The following is a 15,047-nucleotide window of genomic DNA, read 5'->3' as shown; positions in this document are numbered from 1 at the left end:
GTTGGAGTTGGGGGGTGGGGGGGGGGGGGGATGCAGTGAGAGTCTGAATGCAGCCCTTGTTTGGCTGCCATTGAAAGAGCAAGTAATGCACGGGACAGGGTTGAGAGCAGAGAGAGAGAAAGGGAAGAGAGGTAGAGCAAGAGTGGTGACCACTACGCCCTTGGTCTTGATAAGTGTGGTGGGAGCCAAAGAGTATTGTGTGTGGCAGCTAATTGTGGACATCCACTCTGTCAGCTATTGGAGGCTGCTTCACAAAAAATACATCGCCATTTCCTCGAGGGTGGGACATTTTCTGTACTGAACCTAACTCACAGGTGCGGAGCTTCGCAGTCTGTTCGGATGTGTTCTCTGTGGAAATCATAAAAGCAATAGATTAACAGGGACCGTACACATTCCTTAACAGTCCTGTAAAAATGCCCCGGTATGAGCCAGCAGTTTTGCGGACCCATCTTTGTCACTTGTCTCCATCTTACTCTTCCTTCTTCCTCAGGTCCCATGTACAGACTTGAGAGGCAGGCAGAACCCAACGTGGCAGTAGATCTGGACTGCACCCTAGAGAGCCAGAGCACCCTGGAGTTCTGCTTGGTCAGAGAAAACAGTGAGTATTTGCTTTGGTCAAAACTGCTGGATACAGTCTGGTTGTATTTTATTGGACTATTTTTGGAGGACTTTAGGGCTCTGTATTTGGATATAATATTCTCCTGTGCTGAGCCACTATTTGGGGCACATTTCTGGCCTGTCAAGGGTCATAGGTCTTTTATTTTGCACCAGTTCAGTGACTTTACTAAAGGGTTTTTGATGTTGCCTCCCCATGTTACCAGACCTCTTCTTCATGGCACGATTGAGAAAGCGTAGAGATAGACATGCCAAAATGATTCACTATTAACACCATTCCATGCCTCTCTTATTTCTTCTCTCTCTTTTGTCGAATTTCTCATGCCTCTGTTTCCCTCCCTCTCCTCTCTCTCTCCTACCCCTCTCCTTCCTCTCCTCTCCCTCTCCTCTCTTTACTCCCCCTCCTCTCTCTCTCCTCCCCCTCCTCTCCTCTCCTCTCTCCTCCCCCTCTCCTCACTCTCTCCTCCCCCTCTCCTCCCCCTCTCCCAGGCTCCAGAGGAGAGGAGAGCTCGGAGGAGGATCCTCCCATCGACATCACCACGGTGCAGGACATGTTGAGCAGCCACCACTACAAGTCCTTCAAGATCAGTATGATCCACAAGCTGCGCTTCACCACCGACGTACAGCTAGGTAAACAGAAATGCAAACACACATACACTCTCTACTCCCTAGGATTCAATCCATTGTTCCAAATATCAGAACCTTGTCACAAAAGGCATCAATTTCTGGTTCTACAAATAAAGATGGAAAAAGGAAAGAATGCAAACATCTCAAACAAAATCAATCACAAATGACTGACCAACAAAAACTATTAGAAGCAACTATTCAAAACAATGGAAACAAAGGTCCAACATCTGGGTATGTTAAAAGAAAAAGTTTTTTTTTCCGTTTTATACCTTAATGGTTTTCCCAAATTGTATCTCTCCCCTCTCTCATGCTTTCTGTTTCCAATTAGTCAGGCAGGCCCTCGGCCCAGGTTAGGTTTCAGTCGGGGGAACACAAGCACGACCAGGGTATGAAACCAAACCCTACCAATCACGGCATCGTCACAGGTCAGCCCAAGGGCACAGGGTCACTTCCTTGAAAGCAGCATCCATCTTGTTGTTTACCGAGAACTGCCATGGTAACTGCTGCCGTGGCTACTCCAGCCAGGGTTATGTGATGGTCGTAATGAGAGCTAATTCAGACCAGGAGGAGACAGAGGGATGATGGCCACAGGCACGAAGAGGAACCATGTCGCCATGTATGGCCACCCCTCCATCACTAGAATAGCTACAATTGTGGCCATTACGACAATATCAGATCTGGTCACGGTTCTATTTCTAAATATAGTGCAAATACTGTACACGAAGGAAGCTTTTTGTAGTCAAACTGACAAGAATGTGAATCACAAGGAACGTGCGGGTCACAAAAGAAACTGAGGTAATCCCTTCTTGGACCCAGACTTTTGTCCTCAGCTTTGTCCTAAGACTCAACTAGCTGTAGCGCACTAACATTTCTACCGTCCTGCAGATAACGGCACGGTAGCGCTTTCGCAGTTTCAGTTATTTATCAGCTTTTCTACCCAAACCGATATCGTGGAACGTTAAACCAGGGCTTTGCGGTGCTTCCAATCCCTAGTCTGACAAGGGATGGGTCTTAAACGCAGGACACGTCAGATGTTTCCCCCCCCCCCCGTACGTCAACGCCTGGCAGACGGTAGCCCCCGTGTTTCTGGGAGATAGGGGGGAGTTCCTGGGGTTTCATCAGCAGACGGCGGCTTGCGAACATCCCGGCTTAAACGCCAACAGATACCCTGCCGCCGTGTCAGATTAAACAAAGTTTCGGGGACGGCGAGGCAAAAAGGTGGCGGTAAGCTGAGCTGACAAACCTTTTGAGGGGTTTTAGTTCGTACGTAGGGTAGTGTTTGTTGGACCCAAACGCGTTCCCTCCCTCCCACCTCATTTTCCTGGTCCTGTCAGTGTGCGGAGCTTTGCGGCATCTTTTAGAACAGGCTGGAACAGTACAAAGAATAGCTACACTCCCAGGATTCTTACTGATTAGCGCATGCCGGTAATTTGGAACCCCACCCCCATCCACCCACCCAAATAAAAAGAAAAACGGCAGCGTTGGAGGTTGAATGGCATGCAGACGGCTCTGGTTGTCTCTCCGGGTCCCTGTTATACAAAGGGAGGTGTGTGTATGTGGCAGACTTCCTTGCGGCGGAGAGGTAGAGGAGGGGATGGCACCAGCCACTGTGCGAGAGGAGTTCTGCGGACAGATAGCTCTCGGAGTGCGTGCGTGCACACACACCTGCATGTAACCGTCCTGACAGCAAGTGTGTGAGGGCGGAACGACAATGCCTGGGTGTCTGTGCACCGACGGCGATGGCCCCTGTGCGTGCGTGCACACTCGACTTGTATTTGGCCCACGGTCAGATTCGAAAAGGTCGCACAGGCCTAGGAAAGATCTTTCAAAAACAAATGGTTGAGTGGAGAGCTGTTTAACGGCTTAAAGGTGAGGAGTCTAGAGGTGGATTAGAATGAATCCACTACACTACCATACTCTGGAGAACATGCCACCAACAGCCATGTTTCTACACTACTTTGTACGCTACACCGTGTACCCACGAGTTTACTTCTACAGCCAGTCCCCCTAGATCATGTGACCTTTAGGCCGGAGCACAGAACTCGCTCAGTAGTTGTACCTGTTCAGACTCAAATTCTGGGACATCTCCCCAACTTTCAGGGAAATGCACTACTTTGTCATCGAGTCCATGCTCCTGTTTACCTATGCAGTCCATAGATGTGGACTAATGTATGAGAAAGCATTTGTATTCAGTTGGAACAGACTCTTGGCTGTCTACTGCTTTACCCTAAACTTATTTAACATGCCCACCCGTCAACTGATGCTACTCTCCCAGCTAGACTTGACTCCGCCCTACGTCAGTGGTTGGGTCGACCTCTACCCATGGAGAGAGTAGGGGGACGCAGCGCCCCCCCCCCCCCCCCTTTCTTCCGTAATTGATGCAAATGATAAAAGATGGCGGCGGCAGCCATGCAATGCTGCCGGTTTAATAAAGCTTGTTAAGCGCGGCGAGGGAAACGAATGGGCCGAATTACCGGAGCGGTTATTGGGAACGTGTCGTCTCTCGTTAGGGTCGGGAACAACTCACTCACCAGCGGCTCGCGTGGCCACGACGCCCTCCCCACCCTCTCCTAGTACGGGAATGGGCTAATGGTTCTGGGAGGCGGAACTAGTCTACGAAGGGGAAGGGTACATGGGGTGCCCTCCCTTACCCCCCATGTCTTAATTTTTCTAATAACCCTCAATGTGATGCTCAATCTGCCTCCTTCACATGGCATTAGGCGGGGTCTCTGTCATGGAATTGGATTAGGGCTTGTTATAGCAACCAATTCCATGTGGCCGAGGAAAAATAGGGGGTGCAATTTAATAACCATTATCATCAATACAAGTGACTGAGTCCATATTACAGCATTGGCGGAGATGTATAGAGTCAAAGTGAGAATGGGACTGTGCAGGGACATCTAAATCTGAAGTGCTTCTCCCATAGAGATCCTGAATTGTCATTCCGGTAAAGAATTATTCTCTTTAATACAATGTTTTATCTTGCCCGTTAATGGGGTTTGCATTGGACGTATGCATATTGGTTGGTGTTTCCACTATCCATCTATGAATACGTGTTCGGATTGTAAAAAAAAAAAGTTAAAAAAAAGGCTTTATTGACTTGTATGAAGCAGCAAGTAGGAGAATGGATGTTTTTTCAGCTAATAATCTCAGTGAAGATTTTTTAATTTTTATACTATAAATCGATGCATTTTAAAGACCCAGTAAAAGTTGAAAAGTTAACTGAAATTTCAGTTTTCAAAAACACAACACGCAATAACTGGTCCCCGGATATCAAAGCCGTGAGAATAGTCTTCGCTGGTGCCCAGAACCCCACGATGCAGGATGGGATCTCTGCTCCCTGTGGAAATGGTGACCGTCGCGTGATTGACAGCCGAGGTTCAGCTCATCGCCCTTTGCCTGCACTCCCTCACATTCAGCTCTGTGATTGACAGCTGACACATCTGTCATAGACCAGCATAGTGTGTGTGTGTGTGCGTGTGTGTGCGCCTTTTCAGCAAGTCGGCATATCACGCTGTGTGTGTGCCTACTCTATTTTCCACTGCCTTCATGAAGAGCATCAAAGTGCAATTGTCATTCAACCAAATGGCTCGCCTGATAACCAAATGAAGAGGGCTAACAAAAGGCAGAGGGAGAGACACAGTACAGTACCTGCAATGTAAACAAAAAAAACTGTCATCACTGGTGGCATTGAAAGAGCTTGAGATGTCCCCATTCCATCAAGTCTTCTTGCATAGGCAGTATTAGATGCTATTTTTATGGCCATCGACTTGATACATAGATGATAATAAAACAATAATGAACCGTACGGGCTTTTTAAATAAGTCTTACATCAGCCTAATGAATACTCGCACTAAATATCTTCACTTATTATGACTTATTTTGTATTATTTGGCACAGTGTTAGTTATTAAGGTGTTTATCAAAGGGGGCGGGCAAATTACTTACTGTGCTGCAAAACAAATGAAAGGATGGCAATAAAAGTCAAATGCTTCCTCGTCATCGCTTTGTGTTAATTGGATAAGAAAAGCAATGTTACTGTTAACCCACAACAATCCATCTTGTAGTCATAGCTCTTCTCCTGGCCACTTATTTGGACTTTGTCTACCGCGTCATGTTATACTAGGTCTATATTATATATAAACGTATCTACTCTCACTCTCGTCCCTTTGTCCCTTCCTCTCCCCAGGTGTCTCGGGGGAGAAGGTTGAGATCGACCCGGTCACCAACCAGAAGACGAGCACCAAGTTCTGGATCCGACAGAAGCCCATCTCCATCGACTCGGACCACCTCTGTGCCTGTGATCTCGTGGAGGAGAGGAGCCCCAGTAAGTTGTGCATTGCTACATCCGTCTCTATGCACAAAATCGTTGTGGATCTGTGCTAATCTACAGCCATCGTAGCATCGTAGCCAGGGTTCTAAATTAACTTTTTTGATCACCAGCCAATGTGGCAATCAGAATTTCCACTAGCTAAATTCTTTCCGGTGAAAATAAGAACAATTATGAGTTTCACTGAATGCATTTGATCATTTTATTAACATTGTTGGCATGAAAAACACAGAAAATTAAGTAAAATGAAGCACAGAAGTATGATGCAAGGGTATGTGAAATCACCAACGCGTGACTAAGTAAGGACACGATTTATTGTAAATGGCTAAAACGTCCATTCGCGTCATGAGATTGACTCCTGCCCATGCATTTACAGTTACGTTTTGTCCTAAGCAGACATTAATTAAACTGACCTAATATACTCTTTATTAAGAACAGTGTATTTACAGAAGACTGCGTAGACTACATGCGGCAATCCTTACAAAACATGACAACATTTTCATTGTCAAACACAAGCCATTCCCGACCCGTCAGGCATTTGGCATTACATTTTCTTTTCTTCGTTTCTCTAGTGCTATCAATATCTTCATCCCCTGCCTCGTTCCTCTTCTCGCCCCCAGAAGTTTGTCCTAACCACCGCCGCATTAAGTTAACTTTTTACTTTACTTTACTACTCTAGCTAGCTCTTATTACCTCCTATGATCCGCTATGCAAAATGAATTTTAACCCGCATTTGGCGGGTTGGCGGGTGTTAATTTAGAACCCTGATCGTAGCGTATTTATGCTTATCTACAGCCGTCGTAGCATTTTAGCGGATCTATGCTAATCGACAGCCATCGTAGCGGATCTATGCTAATCTACAGCCATCCACTCCTGCCTTTCGTAACACCCCCCTCCCCCTTTACCCCCTCAACCCCACTGAGCTGCTCTCTGAAAACTTCCGCCACAGACCTTTCTTCAGATCGTTCTCCGTGGTGGGGAAAACCCGGCCCAACCCCAAGAGATCCTAAACTGCCCTCACTGAACTCTAATATTATTGGACAGAAGAAAGGTGGTCGAGGCAAGATTGTGGGATGGTGGGAACAGATGGGCCTATTGAGTCAGGATGGGGGCGTGCGAGATCGAGATATGGGGACGGTGTGCATCACCTGATAATTGTGGCTCTCTCAGGAGGGAGGTCCACTGTGTGACATCCGATGCTTTAGAGCGAGTCTAACAATAAATGGGGAAATGGTTATTTTTACCCTCATTACGATATGGCATTTAACTACCAAATGAAAGCTGACAAAAATGCCAAAGGTTGGTCACTCGACCACAGTTCATCCACCACGCTGCTCACTCACCTCTCAGAGCAATAGATCTCGTAGCATACAGGCTATTATCCTTATCCCTCTTCCCCACTCAGGAACCATCCAGCTCACCCTGTGGACCTGAACCTGTACCCCCCTCCTCCTCCCAATACCACTCTCTCTTATCCCTCTTGTGTCCATCAATATTAGCCGCTCATTGGCCCATTCCAACCCAGATCCCCCTCCTGTAAGGACTCATTCCTCTGCGTCACTGGGGCTGAACACTTGGTTGACCTGGTAATTGGCACTGCCCCCCCCCCCCCCTCATTCCCCTCTCTTCTTTCTCTCTCTCTCTCCCTTTCTCTCTCTCTCCCTCTCTCTCTTTCTCTCTCTCTCCCTCTCTCTACCCCCATCGAGCGGTTCTACATGACTAGGTAAAGAAGACGGCACGAAGATTAATGAAGGCCAGCTAATGTAGGAGTGGAGGGAGGGGGGGATGAGAGGGAGGAACAGAGGGATGCTGCTCTCCGACGCTTCCACTAAGGGGAAAGTTAAGAGTCGTCGCAGTTTATTTCTTTCGTCAAGCTAGCTGGAGTGGCACGGATTTGTTTTCCGCTGTTGTTTGAACTGTCATTTTGCTGCTGTGAGACCCTAACGGGAGGCAATGTGTTCTTAGGGGGGCTTTGAAAGGACAAGTTGCTATTCCAAACTTCCAAATTCAGGTATCTACTTAGTGAGAGCCAAGGTCACACACAATTTCACAGTGTATCCAGTTGGCATTTCGATAGGCTGAAAGTGAACTTGACACAGGCCTTGACACCAGAAAGATTCAAAACTGGTCATGGATAAAAAAACGTTCTAACCCGAAAACCTCAAATTGCCAAAGTTGAATGTTTGTGTGTGGTAAATCAGCTCAAGTATCTGATTGACAGCATTTACCTCACAATAATGCAGTTGAACGTTTGTTTGGGTGGGGTCGTAGCACATGTCAGGACATATTTATGTCCATGACGTATTGCTTCAATAGGCCTGTGTGTGTGTGTGTGTTATATAAATAAGAGAGAGACTAAAGAGGAGAGCGAGGATGAGAACATCGACCGGAGTGGACATTTGTCTTAATTTGAAATGGGGAGCGCAGGAGTGTGTAAATGATTACGATGAAACTTGAACTTGAGGGTAAGCGTCCACTGTCACATCAGCAGGTGGGGGGGAAAGAGTGGAGTTATTGAATTTAAATAGGAAGCATGTGTGGCAACCGTCTCGTATTTTCCAATAATCAGTATCATACCCGACCACTGCTCCGGTTGGTGTCTTTTAATCACCAAACAAGCAGTCATGCCACCCCCTACAGGCTTTCCCACTCAATCAATTTCAGCAAACCTAACCCTCGCCCCTGCATCCCTCCCCCCCTCCCCCCTAAATTTTTTTCCCAGTTGAGTTTTTTTCATCAGAATCAGAATGGGATTTATTTGCCATGAAAGTTTGCACAGACAAGGAATTTGCTTTGGCAGGAAGGTGCATACAATAAACATATACCTAAAATTTAAATATGTGGACTATGGACCCTTTGGCACTCAAAGGATATCTCCACTGCAGGGGAGGTATCGTAATTCTGTGGTGACAATGTGTTTTACATTTTGTTTTTTCACTTAAAGGGCGTTGATGTCTTTTTGAATAGCAATTTTAAACGATCTTTTCCACATATGTTGTATTATGAATGCTTTTGTATTCCGGGAATGTCTCGCCTAATGCCCTTCTTGCATTATGTAAGAGCAGTTATCAAAGTGAGCGCAAAAAGTGAGTGTCGTCAAAAGCTTTCACCCACTTTGAAAGAAGAATTGTGACAGCTAATGCTACCCAATTAAACAGCGTGCCGTAGCTCACCTCATCCAAACGTTCATCCGTGGACCTATCAAAAGAGCTTCCTCCTCGCTACTATATTGAAGATTGTCTTATTTGATCCTATGCTCATCCCGTTGGCTGGTCTCTCCTCGGCTTTGAGTGGATATGACACTTACATGGCTTGCCTTTCAAATCAGACAATGGCATGATTGATGAGGTGCAGACGGCAAGAGGGGGGGAGTCACGATCGCCACGTCGGGAAGAGGTGCTCATCGCCCCTCTGATCTATTCATCAAGCGCTCCCAAAACAGTTTTTAAAGGCTCGACGCCACAAGGGACCCTCTCTAAGGATTAGGGGAGGGAGAGATGGTTGAAAGAGCCTGGGTCTTGGTAGATATATCAAGTCGTTTTAAAGAGGTCCTGGTCTCAATTGTGTTTTCCCACCAGAACCTTTCAAAGGGGGACCTCTTTAGGTTGTGGACGGTGGCAGGGGGGAGCTACCAAGTGGTTCTCACACAGTACTGATTTGTATTTTTAATAGAAGCACCATTTGGCATTGTATGATGGGGTTTTTTTCTGAATAGAGTAGCCATTGTTCTTTGATACAGATATTGTTCCGTGCTCACAATGGTGAGTTTAAGATAACTTTTAACTGGTAGAGATTGGGGTGGCTGTGTTTGAGAGATCTTTTTTGTGTGTATGTGTGTGTAAATCCCCTAGTGACTTTCCCCCAGCCCACACAAGTACAAATGAACAAAAGCTCAGCCGCAGAAAAGGACTAATGAAGGAGAGGAGGATGGGAAGGAGGAGCCGAGGTGTCAGGGTGCACCTCACCACCACCATTTTACACACCACTGCGTCAGTTATGGCTTTCAGCACCACTCTTTGGAAAAGTATCTCTATTCTTACCCCCCTAATGAAGGGGATACATAAAAGCCGGTGTCAGAGTTAATGAGGGCCTGCTCCTCTCCGCAGACGCGCTCTCCGAGTGCCGCGCTCAGGCAAAGACAGCCACAACGCTCCTCCTCCATTGTCTCCCACTTTCCTCCACTTTTGAGTGGAACCTTTGTTCCACATCACCAGCTTGGTAGAATAGCTTCTTTGCCGGAACCTGAATCGTCGTCCTGTTTTTTTTTCTTTTTTCTCACCCTTCCCTAAGGTGGATATTTAGAGATGGCCTTGTTGTGTGAATACAATGGCGCGCACACCGGGTCGTGTCGAAGGCTAGCAGAGCGTGAACTTGACATGTGTTTCTGCAGAGCCAATGGCATTGAAATGATACCAATAAAACCGAGGGCAAATGGATATGTTTGAAACTTCATCAACATTTGTTTTGGGTTCTCATTTTAATGTCTCATTGGAATGTAATGTCTGTATGTATGAAGTTTGAAATCAATTGCTGAGAGCTAAATTAGTTCCACTTGCTTCTAAAAAGGGGAATTTACATTTTGGAGTGAATGCAAGCACTCTAAAAGCATCCTACGTCGATGTTTGTTCAGTGAGACAAGAAAGTGGCAAGATGATCATTGTGATATCAACTGAGGCTCTTACAATCATGATCAATGTTAATGGTGTTTTCGATCATTGCGCCATATAGCTACGTAGAGATTGTGGCATCCAGCTACTTTAATGATGAAAATAAGGTTTTTGGTATAAAAACAACTAAAAGATTAATTGCTTAAAAGCCATTTTCTGTTGAGAATCCATTAGCTGGAACAATTTTTCTACCCAGCTTTGACATATTGTCTTTGCATGAATTTTTATTGCCCTAATGCATGATTCTAGGGCCCTGTACCACATCAACTATACCCCTTTTTGAAGAACTATGTGAGTTGGAAAATAAATTAATACTGGCCACTTAAATCTCCTGTAATTGATTGTGGCCAATTGGCTAGACTCTAGGATGTATGGGGGAGGGAATACTTTGGGGAATTTGAAAATTTGCATATGTTAGCCTTCACTCTCTTATTGAGCCCCCTGGTTGATTTACACCAGAGTGCAATGCATTAACAGTAATGAATGGCTTGTCCGGAGCACAAGGTTAGACATGAAATATGAAATGGGTACAGCAAAAGAAGCCAGAGAGAAGAGGCTTATAAACAAGGGGAGAAAAGAGAGATGAGAAAAGTAGCAAAGCGAAGACTTAACATAATTTAGTCCTTCACAGTTGCTGCACAAGGGCAAGGATCTTAGGATAACGTTGATAAAATGTCTGTATTTTACAGGTTTTGAGGCGTTCTCGACTCCTTCCCTCCCAGGGGCTGTTGCTCTTTAATGAACTCAGCCCGTCACCTCATTCGGTTATAACGTCACATGAATGCATTAACATACTAATGTGCCTTCAATTAAAGTCTCCCTTTACTCCTGGATTGGAAAACCTGTCTCGGCGTCACAAGGTTTTTAATGTGCTAAACTGTTTTGGTTTTTCGCTCTTCGTTTTTTGCTCTCTTAAGTGCACCAAACAGCTCATGGGTGGTGACCTAACCTCATGGGTGTTGTTGATCTTGCACATGTGAATATTACATCATAACATCAATTCTGCATGGTAGGAAATGAGTGTAGGGAGTGAAAAAGTCCAGTCAACAATATAGCCTGCAACCCTCTAGACTTAGCAGTTTTCAGCTACTTATTTTCCATTCATTTATTCGCACTGTCTTTTATAACCACTCCCGACAGCTGATACACCAACTCGGTGTTACAAGGTGCCACAGCCTTGACCATGCTGAGCGTACATTATTTATTTATTGGTCATTTTGTTTTTTATGGATTCTAACTGGTGACTAAAAACCGATTCCTCTTTGTCTTTCAGGTCATGCAATATTCAAGCTGACTTATCTCAGTAGCCACGACTACAGGCCACTGTACTTTGAGTCCGATGCTGCTACCGTCAATGAAATCGTGCTCAAGGTGAGAAAAGATGGGGGTCGTAAAATGTGGGTGGGTGGGGGGGTTGCCAAGACTTGAGTTTCAAAGTAAACGTAAAATAAATGTTTCCACACGCATGTCACAAAAGCAATTCAGGTCTGTAACGGTCATTTACCGTCCTATCGATATGTATTGACAGTTTGGTTCTTATTATGCAGTCCTTTATGTACCCTTAGGGTTGGAAACCTAATTGTCTGTCTCAAAGAAAGGTATAATTTCCTATTAAAAATGTAGATTGAGGCTGCAAGGCATTTCTACTAACATGTACGATAATTCGACTAGCAATTAGAATATGGAAGATAATTATGTGTTCTTTAATGAGTATTAATGATTATTAATTATGACTTTTAGGGGAGCTTTGAGATGACAACCCTTCAGAGTAGGACATGTGACTGTCTGGTGAAGGGCAGGGCAGGTGGGGTGAAGGTTGCAGGTAATTGAGAGGACGCTGCTACCTGGCTCCCTGGGGACCCTGGGGACAAGGCTTTAAGTAGCATGTCATCGACGAGGGCTGTTCTGTCGAGGCGTGTCACCAGGCTTGGCAGGTGTGACCCATGAGCTGGCGCTTTAATAAGTTCCTCCCCTGACGATTCCATCGCTCGGAACTCTCCTAAGAATGAGAATTGACCCCCAGGGGTACCTCTCAGTGTGACCACAAATTGCAGAGAATAATGATTTCATTACTTGGTGTTCCTGTGGCATCTTCTTGGGGTCATGACATGATGACATCAAAGGGGGGGGGGGGTATTTACAATACATCTTAAGAGGCATATATCCAAAACAACATCTAGACACTGTAAATGGCACCATTGTTTCTCCAAAACTATCTTGTTGTATACGTCCCTTGTTCGAGTGGACTTTTTCTCCTTTCCCACCATCATAAAAGACAAGTCACACAAATCACTGGGTCGACCCTCCTTTAGGGCACATTCTAGCCAGACATCAAGACTACATATATTAAACAGGAGTGGGAGCCATTTGGGTCATAGCACGGGGTTTCATGAATGTCAAGGGTTTTTTACAAGGCACGACATTATTGACAGTATTTTTACACCTTTGACTATAAAGCACCGTGGACAGAGCATCGCCGATGTATTCCGCGTGATCATTTCGCTTTTCAAAACGGTCGAGTGACGGCCTTGTCCCTCTCAAGGCCAAAGGCTTTGCTGTTTTATCTCCCAGTCTAGGCGTTAAAACTCCATTAAAATTATCTATGCTATCATCACCTAGGCTCTCCCAGCTCATAATTTTTGCCCTTTTTATGAGCTATCCAGTGGTGGGAGTTATCACCATATTTCTCGTTAAAGTAACATATGTTCAGATTTAGTGACATCTACTGGATGTGACAAGGCGTGTCATGGGACTGACACACATGGTAATACCACAGGCATGTTGTCTCCTCAGAAAGAGATACGGATAATGGGATAGAAGTTTCTTTTTCACGACATTTATCTAACCATCTGTAGACTTTAAGACTGTTACCCCAAATATTGACAGTTATTTAATTCAGCTGAGTGAAGGGGAGATGCAGCTCCAGAGCTAGGGTATTCAATGCAAGTTGTGGATTTGGGGGGGGGGGCTTGGTGGTGGTAAATCTAATGCTTATGTCGAAGAGTTCTACATCAAAATGACTATCTTGTTCTCAGGTCAACTACATCCTGGAGTCGCGGGCCAGCACGTCACGAGCGGACTACTTTGCCCAGAAGCAACGGAAGCTGAGCCGGCGCACTAGCTTCAGCTTTCAGAAAGAGAAGAAGTCTGGCCAGTAGAGAGAGAGAGAGAGAGAGAGAGAGAGAGACGTACAAATCATTTCGATGTCCGTCTTATCTGTCTGAGCCAGGGACAGAGCGATGGACACATGAACAGGGCCTGACGAACTGGCACAGAAGAAGAAACGGTTCCGAAGGGAGAGCGAGGCGAGAGAGTGAGAGAGAGAGATGGAGACTTAAAGGAGGAAGATGGAGTGTGAGGGAAGGGCGCAAAGAACATGTTGTGGAAGAGAGAGGTCGTAAACAAGAGAAACATACAAAGGGCTTCCTGTACTCCTTCCTCATATAACGGTCTCCATTTGGCAGCCATATCAGAAAAGGCTCATCATAAAAAGGCTCAAAGGTGTTTATCTCTTTAAAGAATGTCCAAATCAAATGTTACAAAGACACAAAGCAGGACTTATTTCGAACTATTTTGAATGACTTTAGCTTTAACCCTCAAACACATACTGTATATTGGAGGTGGGGATTAAGATGGAAAATGTAGTGTCAATGTCAGAATTATTATACGAAACCATGTTTATCCACTGCCGATGAATCAAATCGACACATCGCTCTCAGATGCATAGAGTTGGCTGGTGACCAACATCTTTAGCCACTAGGAAGATGAGACAAAGCATTTTGAATTCCCTGCTTCTGCCCTGATATATGTACCCAAATGTTAACTTTATCAGACTATTGGTCCACATTTACATGTTAAGGGACATCCTTGCATTTTTATTTGTATATAGCAAATTGATTCAGGGTTTAAATCATTATGACAACTGCTTTGGCCATATTACTTCAGTGCCTGAAACCATTCTATAAAGGAGTGGGGGAAGTCATACTATTGTCAGTTCTGCTAAGGTATCATGATGATTTTTAATAAAATGGCTAGAAAAAGGTATTACAATACCTTATAAATGAAAGGAATCCCTCCAACATTACTCTTCAACAGCAAGGGTAGAGAACACAGATGAATTCAGAGGGGTACGACCATTAAAGATTTTTATGATTTGAAACCGAGACAAAAACAAATGAAATTATTACCTGTACTTTTTACTGTGACCTATAAATGTTTATGCATTTTATCTATGGACTGTAAGCTAATGAATTAAGCACTGTCTGTTAAACAGATCCTAATGTTTGTTCAGACTGTCTCGGCAGTTAGGGAATGTATGACATTTTTACAACATTTTGTGGATGTTGTTAATACAATGACATTATATGAATTCAGCTCATATTTGCGTCGGTTGTTTTTTCTCTCGGAATTGAGACGTGAAGTTGTCAAATAAGTGTTTTAAGTATCCCATTCACATGGGTCACCATCCCACTGGACAGGGCTGTCCTACTACTCAGGTATGTAGGTTGTACGCAAACAACTGAAATAATTATATTTTTTTGCCACTGTAGAAATAGATACACACTGTATCCTTGTATGCCTCTTAACATGTCTTATACATATAAACCAAAGTTCCCGCACAACTTGTCAACCACACATCATAAACAACCAGCCTCCATTTTGCATCATCTCAAAAATCATGCCTCTTGAGTACCCCCCAAAAAATTATAATCTGAAGCAGAACGGGCTGTTGAGTCATTTCCAGGTGTGGACTCTTCTTGTCGTTTCTCTCAGCAGTGTGGCAGAAAAGTGATGCTTAATGAATAGGAC

At 44.8% G+C, this 15,047-nt stretch overlaps 1 protein-coding gene across 2 annotated transcripts in view; it reads left to right on the top strand.

Moving 5' to 3' along the window:
• Positions 1–14,616, top strand: part of mapkap1 (MAPK associated protein 1) — a 38,543-nt gene extending 23,927 nt beyond the window's left edge. For both annotated transcript variants that reach the window (XM_067258112.1, XM_067258113.1), the window contains 5 exons: positions 491–598; positions 1,105–1,245; positions 5,431–5,568; positions 11,512–11,609; positions 13,274–14,616. In XM_067258112.1, the coding sequence (XP_067114213.1) occupies positions 491–598; positions 1,105–1,245; positions 5,431–5,568; positions 11,512–11,609; positions 13,274–13,396 (608 nt within the window). In that variant the 3' untranslated portion in view covers positions 13,397–14,616. The remainder of the gene's footprint in view (positions 1–490; positions 599–1,104; positions 1,246–5,430; positions 5,569–11,511; positions 11,610–13,273) is intronic.
• The last annotated feature ends 431 nt before the right edge of the window (positions 14,617–15,047 follow it).

This window comes from Osmerus mordax, chromosome 20, assembly GCF_038355195.1.
Source record: "Osmerus mordax isolate fOsmMor3 chromosome 20, fOsmMor3.pri, whole genome shotgun sequence".
Taxonomy (NCBI): Eukaryota; Metazoa; Chordata; class Actinopteri; order Osmeriformes; family Osmeridae; genus Osmerus; species Osmerus mordax.
Note: the sequence above shows the minus strand (reverse complement) of the source record. Positions and strands in the feature narration are given on the sequence as shown.